The sequence below is a fragment of the Anguilla anguilla genome, chromosome 1, assembly GCF_013347855.1.
Source record: "Anguilla anguilla isolate fAngAng1 chromosome 1, fAngAng1.pri, whole genome shotgun sequence".
In the NCBI taxonomy this organism is placed as follows: domain Eukaryota; kingdom Metazoa; phylum Chordata; class Actinopteri; order Anguilliformes; family Anguillidae; genus Anguilla; species Anguilla anguilla.
The window spans coordinates 87,654,550-87,676,579 of NC_049201.1; the positions used below are offsets into that span (position 1 = coordinate 87,654,550).

The following is a 22,030-nucleotide window of genomic DNA, read 5'->3' on the forward strand; positions in this document are numbered from 1 at the left end:
CACCTTTCACAGTGATTACTGCCTGTTTGGCACTGATACCACCAGCTTATGCAACACCTCATCTTCCATTTCACCCCAGCACTTTCCCAACACTACACACCTCATCTTCCATTTCACCCCAGCACTTTCCCAACACTACACACCTCATCTTCCATTTCACCCCAGCACTTTCCCAGCACTTCCCACCTCATCTTCCATTTCACCCCAGCACTTGCTAAACACTTCACACCTCATCTTCCATTTCATCCCAGAACTTTCCCAACACTACACACCTCATATTCCATTTCACCCAGGCACTTTCCCAACACTTCCCACCTCATCTTCCATTTCACCCCAGCACTTGCTCAACACTTCACACCTCATCTTCCATTTCACCCCAGCACTTTCCCAACACTACACACCCCATCTTCCATTTCACCCCAGCACTTTCCCAACACTTCCCACCTCATCTTCCATTTCATCCCAGCACTTTCCCAACACTACACACCTCATATTCCATTTCACCCAGGCACTTTCCCAACACTTCCCACCTCGTCTTCCATCTCACCCCAGCACTTTCCCAACACTACACACCCCATCTTCCATTTCACCCCAGCACTTTTCCCAACACTTTTAACCTCATCTTCCATTTCACCCCAGCACTTTCCCAACACTTCCCACCTCATCTTCCATTTCACCCAGGCACTTTCCCAACACTACACACCTCATCTTCCATTTCACCCCAGCACTTTCCCAACACTACACACCTCATCTTCCAACACAAATGATCTGTAGATGTTTGGCCTTTTACCTCCCCCAGTACTCAGTAATGTATTCTTGAAAAAGAACTATAATTGGAGTATCATAATTGCATTATTCCTTGATAAATAATGAAAACAACTTGGTTGTGTCTTCAGACTATGTGTCCCCACTGTGTTTCAGCTCAGAGAGCACAATATTGAATTTCTGCTAGTACAGTATCTCTGCATAATTTCTACACACTGTAAAGCTACAGTTTACTTCAGAAAGAGAGAGTGTGTGAGTGTGTGGCACACACATATGTGCCCACACATGCAGGCATGCACACACACATGCAGACATGCACACACACACACACGCAGGCATGCACACACACATGCAGACATGTACGCACACATGCACACACACATGCAGGCATGTAAGCACACATGCAGACATGCACACACACATGCAGACATGCACATACACACGTGCTAGCATGTACACATACATGCAGACATGCACACACACATGCACACTCCAGAAGTGGTGACTGGGGAAATGTTAGGGCTGTTGGCCGGTCCATAGCTCACAGTCATCGATTCATTGACTGACAACAGCAGTTACAGTGCACTAAAGTGTGCAACGAGGACAGGAAGTCAATTAAGATGCTGTGGGTTAAGCAGCCATCAGCCACACTCAGGTGCAGAAGCCATAACAGCACATCACAGCAACCACAACCGCAACCACAACACAACCGCTGAGCAACTACTGAGCACATCACAGCAACCACATCCACTGAGCACATCACAGAAACCACATCCACTGAGCACATCACAGCAACCACAACCGCAACCACAACACAACCACTGAGCAACTACTGAGCACATCACAGCAACCACATCCACTGAGCACATCACAGAAACCACATCCACTGAGCACATCACAGCAACCGCAACCACTGAGCACATCTTAGCAACCACAACACAACCGCTGAGCACATCACAGCAACCACATCCACTGAGCACATCACAGAAACCACATCCACTGAGCACATCACAGCAACCGCAACCACTGAGCACATCACAGCAACCACATCCACTGAGCACATCATAGCAACCACAACACAACCGCTGAGCACATCACAGCAACCACATCCACTGAGCACATCACAGAAACCACATCCACTGAGCACATCACAGCAACCGCAACCACTGAGCACATCACAGCAACCACATCCACTGAGCACATCACAGCAACCACAACACAACCGCTGAGCACATCACAGCAACCACATCCACTGAGTACATCACAGCAACCACATCCACTGAGCACATCACAGTAATTGCAACCACAACACAACCACTGAGCAGCAACCACATCTACTGAGCACATCACAGCAACTGCATCCACTGAGCGCATCACAGCAACCAATACACAATGTAATGAGCACAATTCAGCCATAACATAATCTCATGAGTGCTTTTCAGGAAAACTAGTCTTATGTGAAGCACTGAGCATGAACACAGTCATTGTGTTTATGAATATGAGTCCTGTTAAGAATACTGAGCTGTGCTGCCTCCCTGTACATATACAGAGAAGCTCCCGAGGCAGTGTGCTACAGTTTTCCACATCTCTGTGCCACAGCACCACTTCTAAAACAGACCGTCTCATGCATTTCTGCTTTATCAGGCATCTGATCAGAAAAGAGCGGAATTTTGTAAGTTTATTCATCCATGAAGTGTTTTTATTCTTGCAGAGCAGAGGACAAGGCATGAAGGCTGTGCTTCTAGGGCCTTCCCTCACACAGAACCACTCTCCGTTACTAAGCTACACTCACTGAAAGGGCTGTGCTATGCGGTGGGAATGGCCTTTTTAGAAAGTAAATGAAGAGTGTATACATTCTGCTATGCCTTGTAATATAAACCACACAGTAATTAATCAGGACAATTTATTTCATTTTCTACTGCTGAAAAACCTGGAACCATTTACGGTACTATTATTAAATATTCTTTTATCTTCTAAAATTCATAATAGTTATTTATAATACATACTTACACTAATGGAAGCAAACATATTGTGCTACTTGATTTGCTTGCTGAGAAGGCTCTTGTTGTGGTTGGTCCCTCACTGGCTCTTTCCTCATGTATAAATCAGGTATTTACTGAAAAAGCACATTTTATACTTTATCACTGGTGCCACGGTGTTCATATGAATAAAAGATATGCAACCCTATGGAAGCAGAAGCTGGATTCATTATAGATAACAGCAACAGGTCTCCTTGTCTGAAACATAAATATTACATATTTTTCTGTCTGTAATGTAAAAAACTGTTTTATTATTTAATTTTTTACAAATAAAAATTGTGAGAACATAGGCAAATACAAAATATACAAAATAATACATGACAAGCAAAACTTTTACAGACACTCATAGCCTAACAAATGCATACTCTGATCAGAAGAAAGGCCTAATTTAGACATTACTGAAACACTGATCTACAGCCTGTAACATTACTAAACACTGATCTACAGCCTGTAACGTTACTGAAACACTGATCTATAGCCTGTTACATTACTAAACACTGATCTACAGCCTGTAACATTACTGAAACACTGATCTACAGCATGTAACGTTACTGAAACACTGATCTATAGCCTGTAACATTACTAAACACCGATCTACAGCCTGTAACGTTACTGAAACCCTGATCTATGACCTGTAATGTTACTGAAACACTGATCTACAGCCTGTAACGTTACTGAAACACTGATCTACATTACATTACATTCATTTGGCAGATGCTTTTATCCAAAGCGACGTACAAAAACACTGATCTACAGCCTGTAACATTACTGAAACACTGATCTACAGCCTGTAACGTTACTGAAACACTGATCTATAGCCTGTAACATTACTAAACACTGATCTACAGCCGGTAACGTTACTGAAACCCTGATCTATAGCCTGTGACATTACTAAACACGGATCTACAGCCTGTAACATTACTAAACACTGATCTACAGCATGTAACGTTACTGAAACACTGATCTATAGCCTGTAACATTACTAAACACTGATCTACAGCCTGTAACATTACTAAACACTGATCTACAGCCTGTAACGTTACTGAAACACTGATTTACAGCCTGTAACGTTACTGAAACACTGATCTATGACCTATAACGTTACTGAAACACTGATCTATGACCTGTAATGTTACTGAAACACTGATCTACAGCCTGTAATGTTAATAAACACTGATCTACAGCCTGTAACGTTACTAAAACACTGATCTACAGCCTGTAACGTTAATAAACACTGATCTACAGCCTGTAACGTTACTGAAACGCTGATTTACAGCCTGTAACATTACTGAAACACTGATCTACAGCCTATAACGTTACTGAAACACTGATCTATGACCTGTAACCTTACTGAAACACTGATCTACAGCCTGTAACATTAATAAACACTGATCTACAGCCTGTAACGTTACTGAAACACTGATCTATGACCTGAAATGTTACTGAAACACTGATCTACAGCCTGTAACATTACTAAACACTGATCTACAGCCTGTAACGTTAATAAACACTGATCTACAGCCTGTAACGTTACTGAAACACATTGTAAATTGGCCACTTGCACAGAGATTCAGAATGCAGGGGCAGAATACAGGGGCAGAATGCAGGGAATGTGAGTGTGTTCGAGGATGGCCGGTAGGATGGGGGGGCTGGCAGGAGGGAGCGAGGGGCGGTAGAAGGAAGGGGGTTTCAGTAGGATGGGGGGGCTGGTAGGATGGAGCGAGGGGCGGTAGAAGGAAGGGGGTTTCAGTAGGATGGGGGGGCTGGTAGGATGCGGGGGGGGGGGGGGGGGGGGGGGGACTGGCCGGAGGGAAGGGGGGGCTGGCCGGAGGGGGGGAGGGCTGGCCGGAGGGAAGGGGGGCCTGTGTAATAATGTGTTGTACTTCATTGGGCGTGCGCTTGGATCCCACACCAGCACACTCACGCCTCTATTCTCTGAGATTTTACTGCAAGAAGTGAAGTACAAAACCACAACAGTCCCCCTGGGGAAGCTGGACTGAGCTTAAATAAGCTCCACCCCCTCTGCTCTCCCCCACTGGATCATCAGCATCTCCATAACTGCTGGGCCCCCTGGACAACCCTGTCTCTTACAGTGACCTGTGACCACGGCCAACTCAGCATGAGTGAGAGGATGAAGTCGTAACCGGGGGAAACAAAGGGTGAGTGAGAGGATGAACTAGTAACTGGGGGAAACTCAGGGTGGGTGACAGGATGAAAACTGTAACCGGGGGAAACTCATTGGTCATCACATCAGTGGAACTGCAACAACACTTGCTTGCTGTTGCCCTGGATATGGAGAGGCCTGCAGCCATCCTCAGTGACCTTTGACCCCGAAGGACCCAGCTTTGTATGGCAGCTCTAGGCTACAGCATACGATCAGTTCAAATAATAAATTACACCAATAATGTTCAGTGTTAAATTAACTGTGCCTTTAATCCCTTTCATAAACTCTAACACTGCACATTTTATACTGAGTATAGTGAGCATGTGTGTGTGTTTGTGTGTGTGTGCATTATCTGTGTGTGTGTGTGTTATCTGTGTGTGTGTGTGTGTGTGTGTGTGTGTGTTTGTGCATGTGAGAGTGCGTTGTATGTGGGCAGGTGTGTGTGTGTGTGTGTGTGTGTGTGCATTATCTGTGTGTGTGTGTGCACATTATCTGTGTGTGTGTGTGCGCATTATCTGTGTGTGTGTGAGAGTGCGTTATCTGTGTGTGTGTGAGAGTGCGTTATCTGTGGGTGTGTGTGAGAGTGCGTTATCTGTGTGTGTGAGAGTGCGTTATCTGTGTGTGTGTGAGAGTGCGTTATCTGTGGGTGTGTGTGAGAGTGCGTTATCTGTGTGTGTGTGCGCATTATCTGTGTGTGTGTGAGAGTGCGTTATCTGTGGGTGTGTGTGTGTGTGCATTATCTGTGTGTGTGTGAGAGTGCGTTATCTGTGGGTGTGTGTGAGAGTGCGTTATCTGTGGGTGTGTGTGTGTGTGTGTGTGTGTGTTTGTGCATGTGAGAGTGCGTTGTATGTGGGCGGGTGTGTGTGTGTGTGTGTGTGCATTATCTGTGTGTGTGTGCGCATTATCTGTGGGTGTGTGAGAGTGCGTTATCTGTGTGTGTGTGAGAGTGCGTTATCTGTGGGTGTGTGTGTGCACTGATATTCTGCAGTAAGCAGCTGGAATACTGAAATACCTGCAGGTGTGTCCGCTGGTGAGGCGAGTGGCCGACTGCACATGCGCAGCTCGCTCGGGAAACCCGCACATGCTCATTTGCATTCTGTCACACACAAGCTGTGCCATGCCTGTGTCCATCCATTTCCATGCACACAAGCTGTGCCATGCCTGTGTCCATCCATTTCCATGCACACAAGCTGTGCCATGCCTGTGTCCATCCATTTCCATGCACACAAGCTGTGCCATGCCTGTGTTCATCCATTCCCATTTAGATGCCTTTAACCCCAAAGGCTGGATGATAATCACCTTTCACTGGACAGATGGAATAACTGGAGGGAGGCATCAACAATGACAAGCCTGGCCGATCACATAATCTGTACTGTAGTCAGGAGAGAGTTATGAATCTATATTGGAGTCAGGAGAGAGTTATGAATCTATACTGGAGTCAGAAGAGAGTTATGAATCTATACTGGAGTCAGGAGAGAGTTATGAATCTATACTGGAGTCAGGAGAGAGTTATGAATCTGTATGTGAGTCAGGAGAGAGTTATGAATCTGTATGTGAGTCAGGAGAGAGTTATGAATCTGTATGTGAGTCAGGCGAGAGTTATGAACCTGTATGTGAGTCAGAAGAGAGTTATGAATCTGTATGTGAGTCAGGAGAGGGTTATGAAGAGAGTTATAAAAATATTATATGATAATCATGTCAGTAAGCATTACTGCCTATTGTAAATATCTATTCTTCAGATTATAACGAATATTTGGCCAGTCAGCCAAATATTTGGCCAGTTAATAATAACAAAATCATTTTCAGATTTATTTTCTAATATAAAGTTGGAATGAAACATTAATATTCCGGTGACTTTATGGGCATATAAGATGTTGGTGTCTTTCAGGGGTGTCCCAGTGCATTTAAAAGTGATATAACTCATTTCATTACTCCCACTGAAAGTGAACGGAGAGATCTGACACTCATGAGCGTAACTGCATTAAACATACTGCCGTCAGCACTGTCATCTCCCCTCAGCTTCCAAAGCAAGAAATATGTTGGAATAACTTTGGCTAATATGATTTCAGTGATAAGACATATTGCTGGCTATAAATATGATATATTATAGGAAAACCAGCTGTGCTGCAGTAGAATATAATCACTCAACAGCACTGAAGTCTACAATTTTAGAGATATTTTACAGAGGTGACTCTGTAAGGTGATTAATAAACTACTTTTACTATTCATTTATGATTGCAACAATAAAAATAACAGAAAATTTTGTTTAAAAAATATAATAATATTTAATTTAATAATAATATTATTATACTTTCCTCTCCTCTTCTCCTCTCTTGCTCTCCTCTCCTCTCCTCTCCTGTGCTCCTCTCTCCTCCTTTTTGTGGCCCAGTGCTGGAAGACTCAGCCATCTCATATCAGAACCCGGAAGGAGCTCCCGTTAGGATAGTCTGTTGCATCAGCAACTTCACACACTTACAATGAGCAAAAACATGGATTTAAGACACTGTAAATAATGAGTGGACCAAACCATTAATTCCTGGGGTGCCCAGACAAGGCAGAAGAACTGAGAACCCCTCTCCCCCCACCCCCCCTCACCCCCAAACCTCTCAGCCCCCCTCTCCCCCCACCCCCCCGTCACCCCCAGACCTCTCAGCCCCCCTCACCCCCAACCTCTCAGCCCCCCTCACCCCCAACCTCTCAGCCCCCCTCACCCCCAAACCTCTCAGCCCCCCTCACCCCTCTCCCCCCACCCCCCCCTCACCCCCCAACCTCTCAGCCCCCCTCACCCCTCTCCCCCCACCCCCCTGTCACCCCCCAACCTCTCAGCCCCCCTCACCCCCAAACCTCTCAGCCCCCCTCACCCCTCTCCCCCCACCCCCCCTCACCCCCAAACCTCTCAGCCCCCCTCACCCCTCTCCCCCCACCCCCCCTCACCCCCAAACCTCTCAGCCCCCCTCACCCCCCAACCTATCAGCCCCCATCACCCCCAACCTCTCAGCCCCCTCACCCCCAACCTCTCAGCCCCCCTCACCCCCAAACCTCTCAGCCCCCCTCACCCCCCAACCTATCAGCCCCCCTCACCCCCAACCTCTCAGCCCCCCTCACCCCCAACCTCTCAGCCCCCCTCACCCCCCAACCTCTCAGCCCCCCTCACCCCCCACCCCCCCTCACCCCCCAACCTCTCAGCCCCCCTCACCCCCAACCTCTCAGCCCCCCTCACCCCTCTCCCCCCACCCCCCCGTCACCCCCAAACCTCTCAGCCCCCCTCACCCCCAACCTCTCAGCCCCCCTCACCCCCAACCTCTCAGCCCCCCTCACCCCCAAACCTCTCAGCCCCCCTCACCCCCCAACCTCTCAGCCCCCCTCACCCCCAAACCTATCAGCCCCCCTCACCCCCAACCTCTCAGCCCCCCTCACCCCCAACCTCTCAGCCCCCCTCACCCCCAACCTCTCAGCCCCCCTCACCCCTCTCCCCCCACCCCCCCGTCACCCCCAAACCTCTCAGCCCCCCTCACCCCCCAACCTCTCAGCCCCCCTCACCCTCAACCTATCAGCCCCCCTCACCCCCAACCTCTCAGCCCCCCTCACCCCCCAACCTCTCAGCCCCCCTCACCCCCCAACCTCTCAGCCCCCCTCACCCCCCAACCTCTCAGCCCCCCTCACCCTCAACCTATCAGCCCCCCTCACCCCCAACCTATCAGCCCCCATCACCCCCAACCTCTCAGCCCCCCTCACCCCTCAACCTCTCAGCCCCCATCACCCCCAACCTCTCAGCCCCCCTCACCCCTCAACCTCTCAGCCCCCCTCACCCCCCAACCTATCAGCCCCCATCACCCCCAACCTCTCAGCCCCCCTCACCCCCAACCTATCAGCCCCCCTCACCCCCAACCTCTCAGCCCCCCTCACCCCTCTCCCCCCACCCCCCCCGTCACCCCCAAACCTCTCAGCCCCCCTCACCCCCCAACCTCTCAGCCCCCCTCACCCCCCAACCTCTCAGCCCCCCTCACCCCCCAACCTCTCAGCCCCCCTCACCCTCAACCTATCAGCCCCCATCACCCCCAACCTATCAGCCCCCATCACCCCCAACCTCTCAGCCCCCCTCACCCCTCAACCTCTCAGCCCCCATCACCCCCAACCTCTCAGCCCCCCTCACCCCTCAACCTCTCAGCCCCCCTCACCCCCCAACCTATCAGCCCCCATCACCCCCAACCTCTCAGCCCCCCTCACCCCCAACCTATCAGCCCCCCTCACCCCCAACCTCTCAGCCCCCCTCACCCCTCTCCCCCCACCCCCCCCGTCACCCCCAAACCTCTCAGCCCCCCTCACCCCCCAACCTATCAGCCCCCCTCACCCCCCACCCCCCCTCACCCCCAACCTCTCAGCCCCCCTCTCCCCCCACCCCCCCTCACCCCCAACCTCTCAGCCCTGCAGGAGACGCACAACTAAACACTTTCAGCTCTCCACACAGCTGTTACACACCCACACCCTGAAAAATCACCACAGATATTCCACTGAAAATTAGTTTTAAACACAGCTGTGCAAAATCAGCCATGCTGGCAAGAGATAACGTGTTCAACATTTAGGGTTAGGGTTAGTAAAAACATTTAGTACGGAGATAAACTGCCTGTTTAAGAGTTTACAAAGCGCTTATATTTCTACAGGCTTTAAAATCCTGCTGGATACAGTCGACATGCGTTTGCACAATTTCTCTGCAGCAAGGCGAAGCCGGGTCCCGTCCTACGCTCTGAAAATCTCCCGTTCTGGAGCTCTCTATCTGCAGCAAGATTAGCGCTTTTCTGCCACACTGACATGATTGACACTCGGGGGGAAAAGCTGAAGCCAGGGAAACGGGTGGCAGTTTGAGCTCAGTCTGATAAGCCACTTGCATATGTAGGACTAGGACTCTACGCTGCTTCTTTAGCGTGAACGGCAGCCTTTGACACACAAAGACCACCACACCCCCTCTTTTAAATGAGCTCCCACAGATGTGAGGAGTAAAGGAATTGAGGAAGAGGTCAAAGCAAAGCCATCCCCAAGACTCTATCCCCAGCAATCTATCCCCAGTGCTCTATCCCCACACTCTATCAACAGCAATCTATCCCCACACTCTATTCCCAGTGTTGTATCCCCACACTATCAACAGCAATCTATCCCCACACTCTATTCCCAGCAATCTATCCCCAGTGCTCTATCCCCACACTCTATCAACAGCAATCTATCCCCAAGACTCTATCCCCAGCAATCTATCCCCAGTGCTCTATCCCTACACTCTATCAACAGCAATCTATCCCCAAGACTCTATCCCCAGCAATCTATCCCCAGTGCTCTATCCCTACACTCTATCAACAGCAATCTATCCCCACACTCTATCCCCAGTGTTGTATCCCCGCACTCTATCCACAGCACTGCTTGTGTGCTTGTGTGTGTGCGTGTACCTGTGTGTGTGTGTGTATATGCATGTGTGTGTGTGTGTAAGAGTGTGCATGTGTGTGTGTGAGAGTGTATGTGTGTTTATGTAAGAGTATGTGTGTGTGTGTGTGAGTGTGTGTGCGTGATTGTGTGTGTTTATGTAAGAGTGTGTGTGTGTGTGTGCAGTACTGCATGCTTTATTAACCCCTTTCCTGTTTCCATGGTAAGCCTGCACTGTACCCATAATCCCTGAGCCGTCAGTAGGGCTGGCAATGTCCTTTCTTTCATGTGGACCTTTTTAAAAATCATCTATCAAAACTGTCAAAGAAATATTCAGCGTCAATAAAGCCTGTAGATAATCACTATCCATCCATCAGCAACATATAATAAGTGTATTTCATATCTATATGAAACACGTGGCGCTGAGCGGGATGGAGCTGTGTGACGGAGCTGAAGCCTGTTAATCAGACGCTGTCCCCCGCAGACACCCTGCTATTTACTGCTCATTTCTTCATTAAAATCTGGCTGCTGTAGATCTGCATTAACCTGCCGCATTAAGCCGAGCCAATCAAAGCTCTCGGTCGGATGGAGAGCACGTCTGTGACAAACAAGGGCTTAACTCTGGAGCCTCCCCCTACGCCGAATATCTGTACGCCACAGGGAAAGTACCGCTGACAACTTCAAATTAATCTTTGCGGGCTGTCAGCTGTGTGAGGCGGCAGTGAGGACGAACGCGGAGGGAGAACTTCCTGTGATGAAGAGTCTGCCTGAGAACTGGCCCTCTGACTAAAGCATTGTAAAGAGCAGACTGGACCTCTGACTAAAACACTGTAAGGAGCAGACTGGCTCTATGACTAAAACACTGTAAGGAGCAGACTGGCTCTATGACTAAAACACTGTAAGGAGCAGACTGGCTCTATGACTAAAACATTGTAAGGAGCAGACTGGCTCTATGACCAAAACATTGTAAGGAGCAGACTGGCTCTATGACCAAAACACTGTAAGGAGCAGACTGGCTCTATGACTAAAACACTGTAAGGAGCAGACTGGCTCTATGACCAAAACACTGTAAGGAGCAGACTGGCTCTCTGACTAAAACACTGTAAGGAGCAGACTGGCTCTATGACCAAAACACTGTAAGGAGCAGACCGGCTCTATGACTAAAACACTGTAAGGAGCAGACTGGACCTCTGACTAAAACATTGTAAGGAGCAGACTGGCTCTATGACTAAAACACTGTAAGGAGCAGACTGGACCTCTGACTAAAACATTGTAAGGAGCAGACTGGCTCTATGACTAAAACACTGTAAGGAGCAGACTGGACCTCTGACTAAAACATTGTAAGGAGCAGACTGGCTCTATGACTAAAACACTGTAAGGAGCAGACTGGACCTCTGACTAAAACATTGTAAGGAGCAGACTGGCTCTATGACTAAAACACTGTAAGGAGCAGACTGGCTCTCTGACTAAAACACTGTAAGGAGCAGACTGGACCTCTGACTAAAACATTGTAAGGAGCAGACTGGCTCTATGACTAAAACACTGTAAGGAGCAGACTGGCTCTCTGACTAAAACACTGTAAGGAGCAGACTGGCTCTCTGACTAAAACACTGTAAGGAGCAGACTGGCCCTCTGACTAAAACACTGTAAGGGGCAGACTGGCTCTCTGACTAAAACACTGTAAGGAGCAGACTGGCTCTATGACTAAAATACTGTAAGGAGACTGGCTCTATGACTAAAGCATTGTAAGGAGCAGAGAGGCCAAACATCCGGCCTCCAGTACACGCACTTAAAAGTGTGCAGAGACGAAGCGAGCAGCTTTAGCACAGCTAACACACTTAGGGTTAGGGTTATCACTTACTCTCAGCACCACACAGCCATTCTACTAGGCAGCCATTTTGTCGAGCAGGCATTTTGGAGAACTCGGGAGAGGCCTGTTGGGTGGCTGTTGGGTGTGGAAGAGTTTCCAACATCCTGTCAGCTGAACTGAACTGGCCCATGAGCACACAGGCTCCAGTCCCCTCACCATACCCTCATCTAACCTACACAGTTTGGGTCAGAGAGATTTCTCCCACTCCCACTAACCCACTCTCACTAACTCTCTCCCACTAACCCACTCTCACTAGCCCACTGCCACTAACCCACACTCACTAACCCTCTCTCACTAACCCACTCTCACTAACCCACTCCCACTAACCCACTCTCACTACCCCACTCCCACTAACCCACTCCCACTAACCCACTCCCACTAACCCACTCTCACTACCCCACTGCGACTACCCCACTCCCACTGACTCACTCTGAATAATCCACGCTCAATACCCCATCTTGACTAACCAACTCTCACTACCCCACTCTCACTAACCCACTCCCACTAACTCACTCTCACTACCCCACTCCCACTAACCCACTCTCACTAACCCACTCCCACTAACTCACTCTCACTACCCCCACTGCGACTACCCCACTCCCACTGACCCACTCTGAATAACCCACGCTCAATACCCCATCTTGACTAACCCACTCTCACTACCCCACTCTCACTAACCCACTCCCACTAACTCACTCTCACTACCCCACTGCCACTACCCCACTCCTACTGACCCACTCTCACTACTCAACCCTCACTAACCCACTGTGTTCTCCAGACAGGGATGATCTAGCTGTCTCGTTCTCGGTGCGTATAGCACTACACCATCATCTCCATCATTTGCATTTCCATGCAGATAAATTTATTTCAAGTCATATTAAGAGTTTATCACCACGGAGCCTGCTCGGGGAGCTTAGGCAAATTCAGGCACAAATAAATATCTCAGTGGCACATTGTCAGTTGGAACAAATAATAATTCTAATAAATATGATGGATATGGTACAGGGGTACAGTGGTACAGACTTGGCCCGATCCAGGTCGCATACACCCCTGATGGTTCCCCATTTATCTTAATATGAGACAACCCAGGGCTTCTCTGTCTCTCTCCCCTCTCCATCTCCCTCTCTCTCTCCCCTATCATCCTTTGTCTCCCTCTTTCTCTCCCTCCCTCTCTTCCTCACTCACTCTCTCTCCCTATCACTCTCTCTGTGTCTCTCCTCTATCTCCCTTTGTCTCCCTTTTTCTCTCCCTCCCTCTCTCCCTTACTCACTCTCTCTCTCCCTCACACTCTCTGTGTCTCTCCCCCCTCTTCCTTTGTCTGCCTCTCTCTCCCTCTCTCCCTCACTCTCCACCTCTCTCTGCCCCCTCCCCCTCTCTCCCTCTCTCTCTCCCACCCTCTCTCTCTCTCTCGCTCTCTCTCTCACTCTCTCTGTGTCTCTCTCTCTCTTTGAGAGGGTAGAATACTCTTACTATAAACTGCTAGGGAATCTGCTGCAGTTTGTGAATACCTGGGGGCTGCAAAGCACCTTGTGTTCAGTCGATGATGATGGCAGCTTACTAATTCATTTCTAATTTGTATTCCTTTTCTCCATTCATGTAATTTATCTATTTGACTGTTTTTTGTCTTTGTTTGTTCATTACTATTATTATTGAGAATGTGTTATTGTTTTGAAATGGTTAATGTCTAAATAAAGGGTTTTTTTAAATTAAAAGATTTTCTCTCTCCCCTCTCTCTTCCTCTCCCTATCGCTTTCTCTCCCCTCTTTCTCCCATGCTCTCTTTCTCTCCCTCTCTCTCAAATTCAAATTCAAATTGGCATTATTGGCATGACATATTTTGAGGTACATATTGCCAAAGCTAACTAATCAATCAGAATAACAACAACAATGATGACAGGAATAACAACACCAATAGATATGAGGATAACATGTATATTAGTATATATTCTCTCTCCCTTAGCACTCCATTTGAGTGAGCAGGACACAAAGCAGATGATAACCCTATGATTGTCCTCAGAGTCAAAAATGACCCTGTCCTGAATTTAACAGAAGTGAAAATCCCCAAAATTTCAGCATGAAATTTTATGACCTTTCCTGTACTGTTACACCGTCAGAGTTTAAAAAAAAGTCTTTTTTAACCCTGCAGTTAAAAAAAGAGAGAAAGGATAAAGTAGTGTTAGGGTTAGGGTAGAGTAGTGTTAGGGTTAGGGTAAAGTAGTGTTAGTGTTAGGGTAAAGCAGTGTAAGGGTTAGGGTAAAGCAGTGTTAGGGTTCGGGTAAAGTAGTGTTAGGGTTAGGGTTAAGTAGTGTAAGGGTTAGGGTAAAGTAGTGTTAGGGTTAGGGTAGAGTAGTGTTAGAGTTAGGGTAAAGTAGTGTTAGTGTTAAGTAGTGTTGGTGGATTCTGCAGGCAGGGCTGAAGCATTCTGTGTTCAGTAGTGTCTCCGTGCTCAGGGTGGGTTTACTGACCCCTGTGATGTCACTACTTTAAACTGCAGTCCATGTTCAGAATGCCTCAGCCAAATGAACCACTCAGGACAAACACCGACACTGCACAGTCCAACACCAGCACTGAAAAGCCCAATACCAACAATGCACAGCCCAACACCGACGCTGCAAAGCCCAACACCAACACTGCACAGTCCAACACCAGCACTGCACAGTCAAACACCAGCACTTAAAAGCCCAACACCAACAATGCAAAGCCCAACACGGACACTGCAAAGCCTAACACCAACACTGCACAGTCCAACACCAGCACTGCAAAGCCCAACATCGACACTGCACAGTCCAACACCAGCACTGAAAAGCCCAACACCAACAACGCACAGCCCAACACCAACACTGCAAAGCCCAACACCAACACTGCACAGTCCAACACCAACACTGTACCGTCCAACACCAGCACTGAAAAGCCCAACACCAACAATGCACAGCCCAACACCGACACTGCAAAGCCCAACACCAATACTGCACAGTCCAACAACAGCACTGAAAAGCCCAACACCAACAATGCACAGCCCAACACCAGCACTGCACAGCCCAACATCAAAACTGCACAGCCCAATGCCAGCACTATACAGCCCAACACCAGCACTGCATAAACCAACACCAGCACTGCACAGCCCAACACCAACACTGCATAACCCAACACCAGCATTGCACAGCCCAACACCAACACTGCATAACCCAACACCAGCACTACACAGCCCAACACCAACACTGCACAGTCCAACACTAGCACTGAAAAGCCCAACACCAACACTGCACAGCCCAACACCAGCACCGCACAGCCCAACACCAACACTGCACAGCCCAATGCCAGCACTATACAGCCCAACACCAGCACTGCATAACCCAACACCAGCACTGCACAGCCCAACACCAGCCAGATTCTGGAGTCAAAGGAAACAGCAGTTAGGAGAAAAACAGAAAACACTCCAGAGGAGGAACATGCCCCCCGACCCACCCCCCACCACCCCATATTATGGGGCAGTAGGGCTGACCATTCCACACATGGAATGAAGACTTACATTTACATCAGTCTGCCATGTTCATGCAACTTTGCACTACTGCAACCATCATGGAAAAACATTTAAATAATGATTTCTCTATGATTTAACGTGCCATTTATTCCAGGCGAAATATAAATAAACACCATCCATGCACAACCCAAAACGCTCTGAACATTAAGTCCAGGACCTGCGACACAATGTTCACCCACCACACAGACGCTTCAGTAAACACAGCAGGGCTTTGCCATGATTTGAGCCCTGTTTTTGAGTGCTCTTTTACAGGAGTACAGAGACTTTCTGAGAAACTTTCTGAAAAGAATCTCTCGTATTTTGATGTCTGAGCACAAATGCTATAAACTGTGACCTCGTTTCAGCACTAAAGCCGTTTAGACTAAGCAGACCAATAGTGAAAATCTGTGCCTGAAACTGCAGGGGTGGTGCATCAAAGCTGTGTGCAAGACCGGCTCAGCCCTCTACGCAAATTGGCTACGCAGACGCCCCACAGTACATACAGCACATCTCCTGCATGCCCCACAGTACATACAGCACATCTCCTGCATGCCCCACAGTGCATACAGCACATCTCCATCATGCCCCACAGTGCATACAGCACATCTCCTGCATGCCCCACAATGCATACAGCACATCTCCTGCATCCTCCACAGTGCATGCAGCACATCTCCTGCATGCCCTACAGTGCATACAGCACATCTCCTGCATCCTCCACAGTACATACAGCACATCTCCTGCATCCTCCACAGTGCATACAGCACATCTCCTGCATCCTCCACAGTGCATACAGCACATCTCCATCATGCCCCACAGTGCATACAGCACATCTCCTGCATCCTCCACAGCACATACAGCACATCTCCTGCATCCTCCACAGTACATACAGCACATCTCCTGCATGCCCCACAGTGCATACAGCACATCTCCTGCATCCTCCACAGTGCATACAGCACATCTCCTGCATCCTCCACAGTGCATACAGCACATCTCCTGCATCCTCCACAGTACATACAGCACATCTCCTGCATCCTCCACAGTGCATACAGCACATCTCCTGCATCCTCCACAGTACATACAGCACATCTCCTGCATCCTCCAGAGTGCATACAGCACATCTCCTGCATGCCCCACTATACATGCAGCACATCTCCTGCATCCTCCACAGTACATACAGCACATCCCCATCACGCCCCACTATACATACAGCACATCTCCTGCATCCCACACAATGTATACAGCACATCTCCTGCACACCCTCCCCCCCCCCCCCCCCCCCTGCCCCCCCCACCCACCCCCCGCCCCCCTGCTAAATCCCACCTTATAATGCTGGACATTCAGCAAATGACATTTTTGAAAAGTACATTTGAAAACTCTTGGCTTGAGTTTTTGCTGAAAAATCACACTCACACTGGACTTAATCCCAGTAAGATACCAATAATATAACACAATTTTATTCACTGGGAATGTAACAATTTTGTTCTGCCATTTTGGAGACCCTTATCAGTGAACTGATAAAATTGAATATTCAGTGCAATGTGAACCAAACTGTTCATGTATGACAGAGTTAACGGGGCTCTGTTTTAAGTGAATATGGCATTTCCCACAATATGACGACTTCATTTTCAGTAAATGATATTTTAGGTGTGAAAGGGGTTAACTCACATTAAACCAATGGCAGCGAATTGCTGGGGAAATACTGGTGTATTGTAGGAAGTGAGTGATAACGGGCTTCACGCGCTGTCCATGTCAGCCAGATAAATTTGATAGGAGGGCCACATCGAGCGCGCGCGGTGTAAAGGTGGAGCCACCAGATGTCAGAAAAAAATGTAATTAATACAAAGCACGCACGAGACGATAGCACCACGCGGCAGGTCATCTCATTACCCATACTATTTACTAACAGCCAGATGTATCGGAAAATAATGCTGGGATTAGCACGCGATTTGCTTCTCAATTTCAGGACATTACAGATAAATGTAACATGATCTTCCAGTTCGTTTCCATAATAATGCGAACATAATTGCACCATTTGCTAATCAATCTTCAGAATGTGTAATTTGCAGTTTGTCATTCTGTGTTTTTATTACTCTAATGTAATTAATCCACAGCTAAGACTTTCCTGATGAATTAATCAGTAATTACCTCGACAGCTGTACTTCATAACTAGTTTTTTTTTTCAGCGTTACATTAAAATCCTCAGATGAAACAGTGCTTAGGTCACCGCTGACGCGCAGAAATTACTGCGAATATTATGTGCTTTGCAGAGAATTACCTTACAGTGCATGGTCCGTTTAATAACTACACCTGAAACATCAAAAATATGAAAAACATATAGTGATGTGTTTTTGAAACCTACCTACCCAAAATTGTTTTTATTTTCCCCTTGTTAGGAAGCCGTACCTCCATGATGGCTTAACTGGTATGCACACAAGCTTCAAGTTATTTTAAAATAATGCATTATTCATTATTTTATAAACACTTTAGTACAGCAACGCGCGCCCCCCCCGCCCCCCCCCCCCCCCCCCCAAAAAAAAAAAAAACAACAAAAAGAAAAAAAAAACCTAAAACGTATTATTTAGTGCGCGGTGTACTGAACTGAATGTCTAACGTCTCACTGACTCAGGAGCCCAAATACATTCAGTACTGCGTGCCGCCGTCCAGCACGTATCTGCATCTCGCTGTGCAGTTCCACACAAACACCAAATTTCTTATGATAACAATTATGGACTGACTTAAATGACTAATTCTATTCACCACCTGCCTTACAGTACACAGTGCAGGAGAGCTCGGGGAATTTACTTAAAGCGCAATCCCGTGGGCCAATCCCGAGTTTGATCAATGATAACCGCCGATTTTTTAAACAGAATTATAAAGGAAAAGTTGAGAAGGCATCAATTTCGCTATTTAAATACTAATTTAGTCCATACAGATTTAACTATAATGACAGGCATATGAGCCCCGGTGTCAGATCACATTGTGAATGTTTTGGATTTAACCTATAGGACTGACCTACAAGTGTGCTGAACCGGACAGTTATTGTTTTGATTATACACAATAAAGCGGACACCGTCTTTGACACATCAGACCAGCATCAGTCCAGTTATGTTTCATTTAAATCCAGTCGACCCATTGCCCGGGGGTCTAACGCACGTTGCTCCCAAAGCATCGAACTTTACCAGAAAATACTGCAAATGAGGGTTCGCAGCATACAGGGGATATCATTAGGTTAAGGTTAGGATAACTGATGGCTTTGCTCTCTCTCCCCATTCTGTTGTTTTCGGAGAAAGCACGGACACTGCAAAGCAGTTAATTTAACTAAATTATATAAATATATAACAGCAATGCCGATGAGCATAGCCCTGTACATGTACAAATACAATCTGCCGACGTTGTTGCTGCTACGACGGGCGAACCCTTTCGTCCACCACCACCACACACCTGCCGCCAGACAGCGAGTTGTGCGCTTAGCTTCTCTGAATCTTTGCTAAGTTTTGTTTTCGTGCCCGCAGCACGTTTCTTTTACAGCGACACTTTTGCATGAAAGTTTTTCAGTGAACCGGCAGTGTCTATTTGGTCGCATGTTTGGAGTCACGCGTAAGGAAACTAATTTTAACCACTGGCACAGACATGTGCTTCAATGCACGCTAGTGACAGTTTTTCAGTTTTTAGTGTTTTCCTTGTCGAAAGCTCCCCTGCAGATCAAACAACCCATTTATGAGAATCCGAGCACGTGTCCGACAACGGTCAAACATATTGAACAGACGTCAATGCCCTATCCTCGGAGCGTACCTTATACTTGATATTACACATGATTTTACCATCATCTCAACCTCGGAACAAGTAGTAGAAGTAGACATAGCGTCAACAGATTCAGTCAAAAACCAGAAGCATCCCCACGGAAGGGCTGCATTAAACTTTTAAGGTAAACACCTTAATGGCAATGCAACAACTTTTCCCGGCGTCCGAAACAAACAGGTACATTTTGATGAAACAAAAAACTTACCAGCCGTGAGCTGGGATCCAACACAGACCGCGGTAGAGAACAGTAGGACACAGCTGAAGAAGATAGTATCCATGCCTTTACACTGAGTTTTCGGTGCTTTTTAACTATGTTGCGAAGTCTTGGTTTATCCCCGTCTGTCCTCGCGTTCCATTCTCACGGGTTTGCACTCTCCGCTACTTTGTTTCTCTGCGAGCGGAGAGAATGTTCGTGACGTCATCTTCCCCTAATTCAAGTGCCAGCGTTTGGAAACGAAGCCGCGGCAGAGAACTCAAGCGCCCTCTGCCGCTACTCTGTGGTATAGCAGGATGTCAGTCCCGGGATTGATCCGCAACCGACTGGAAATTGAACGGTGTGTGCGTAAGAGGGCTGCATTCGAATATACAGCAATGATTCTTTTCTAAACAGGTCACCTGTGATTATAAAGTGCACGAGAATCGCAAGTCAAAAGCACGCTTTCGCGCTCTTACTGAAATACAGATTTCATTGTGCTTATACGATGAGGTTGTCGTACAATTTGATTATGTTCTAGACCGACAGAATCTGTTGTTCTGTTCTGAGTTCTGAGTTGCACACGCACTGTACGGCTGAACGCAGAGCGGATTGTTTGCACACAAAGTGTCTAAATATCTGCTGAAAATAGATACGGTTTGAAAAACTGACCTATACACTTACGTCTCACGAGACAGAACGAAACAGCGAGACCGCGCACGCGTACAGACAGTGCATGGGCCTATTTTGTTTGATCCTGTGAGCAAAATCCTTTATTTTTGGTTAAAAAAATTAAAGGCTGTCATATGCGGACCAGTTACTGCGCTATAAAGCTGAACACCTGCAAACATGGACACTGTGACTGCGTGCATAACATCCCTCCATCCTGAGTCCAATTAAACAGAACTTCACTCCAGATTAATTTCTTATTACAATAATTGTCAAGTTCATCCAGAGGATATTGCTTAATAATAAATTTGAATAATGTTGGTTTAACATTCACCTCAACTGGAAATGGGTTTCTACTTTAGTTTGAGGAATAACATGCTTTTTTACAAGTTAAATCGAACAAAATTAATATTTTATGGGGCATGAAAACTCGGTGGACTAATGCAAAATGAAAAGAAAAACACTTCTAAAGCTCCTACTTATTAAGGAAAATCAAAGATCAGCATGTGTGTGATTTGTTTATTTATTTATGTATTAGCTTTGAAAACCGAAATGAGGGACTTCTCTCCATCTGATGTCAAAGTGCCCTGAACCCGAGTCGAGTTTGTCTGATTCCTTTGACGGCGGCCGGTGTTAAAGATCAGGGAAATGACATGATTGCATTTGATGTGGGCATATAATTACATCCCGCGGAAGTCTGGCTGTCAGAACCTTATCAGAAGCTGCAGCTTTGCCGGCGGACCGCGGAGACGCGCGCTCGAGTTGCGCGCAGTGGTATCATGTAAACATTTTAAATCAAAAGCCCTGTCAAACGTACCATTGAACGGAACGGACCGGGAGCCTTCGGACGGCGCCAAAGCACTCAAAATATTTGAACAGTATATAATCAGACCTCGCCTTGCAACACCTACCAAATAACCGTGATACACTCTCTCATCAATTCACAGAGGGGAGTTCGGCGAAGGGCGATGCTGACAGAACAATGCAGGACTGAAGTGGGGAAGGATAGACTGTAAGAAACAGCGAAGTGAATGTGTTCTACTAGCTGAAGGCCCAAGGCTGTCAGCTGCTCCTTATTATTGAGAAGAGAAAAGGGGGAAACACAAACAAGCCGCTGAAACGGCAGCTTTCATTACAGCACTAGGTGCGCACTGCAGAGAGAGCAGGCGTATTAAAACAGCGTTCACCTGCTTTTTTTTGGGGGGGGGGGGGGGGGGGGGGGGGGGGGGGGTAATCATTCGCAGCGCTGCCAGTAAGGATTCAGCAAACAAGCACACTTTCTGATCCGCCGATTTCATTCATGGTATGTGTACTTACCAACATATTTGCTGGTTCCTAAACAGGATTTGTTTTTAAAAAATGTTATTATTAGTTGTATCTGCGGTATATCAGATTCACTAAAACAGACTCATCTACAGACATGTGATAATTCTCTCTGTCTCCGAATCACAGGCAGCATGATTGCAAACTCTCAAAGCTGCGTTTTACACGTGTGTAACTGCAAATGCACAAATGACAGTGAGTGGCACAGACAGTTTATTTCAGTGACTGACACATCTTACTGCCACGCAGTGTTTCAGAGATTAAGGGATTGAACTCTG

The 22,030-nt window shown here is 47.3% G+C and overlaps 1 protein-coding gene across 14 annotated transcripts in view; it reads right to left on the reverse strand.

The window, feature by feature from the left end:
• The window catches only part of LOC118213718 (receptor-type tyrosine-protein phosphatase kappa-like), a 163,320-nt gene extending 143,328 nt beyond the window's left edge, over positions 1-19,992 (reverse strand). For 8 of the 14 annotated variants that reach the window (XM_035393789.1, XM_035393241.1, XM_035393608.1 and 5 more), the window contains exon 1: positions 19,773-19,991. In XM_035393789.1, the coding sequence (XP_035249680.1) occupies positions 19,773-19,845 (73 nt within the window). In that variant the 5' untranslated portion in view covers positions 19,846-19,991. Of the gene's footprint in view, positions 1-2,775; positions 2,882-19,772 lie in introns of all 14 variants that reach the window. The other 6 variants (XM_035392917.1, XM_035393518.1, XM_035393153.1 and 3 more) reach the window with 3 other exon arrangements.
• Between the last annotated feature and the right edge of the window lie 2,038 nt (positions 19,993-22,030).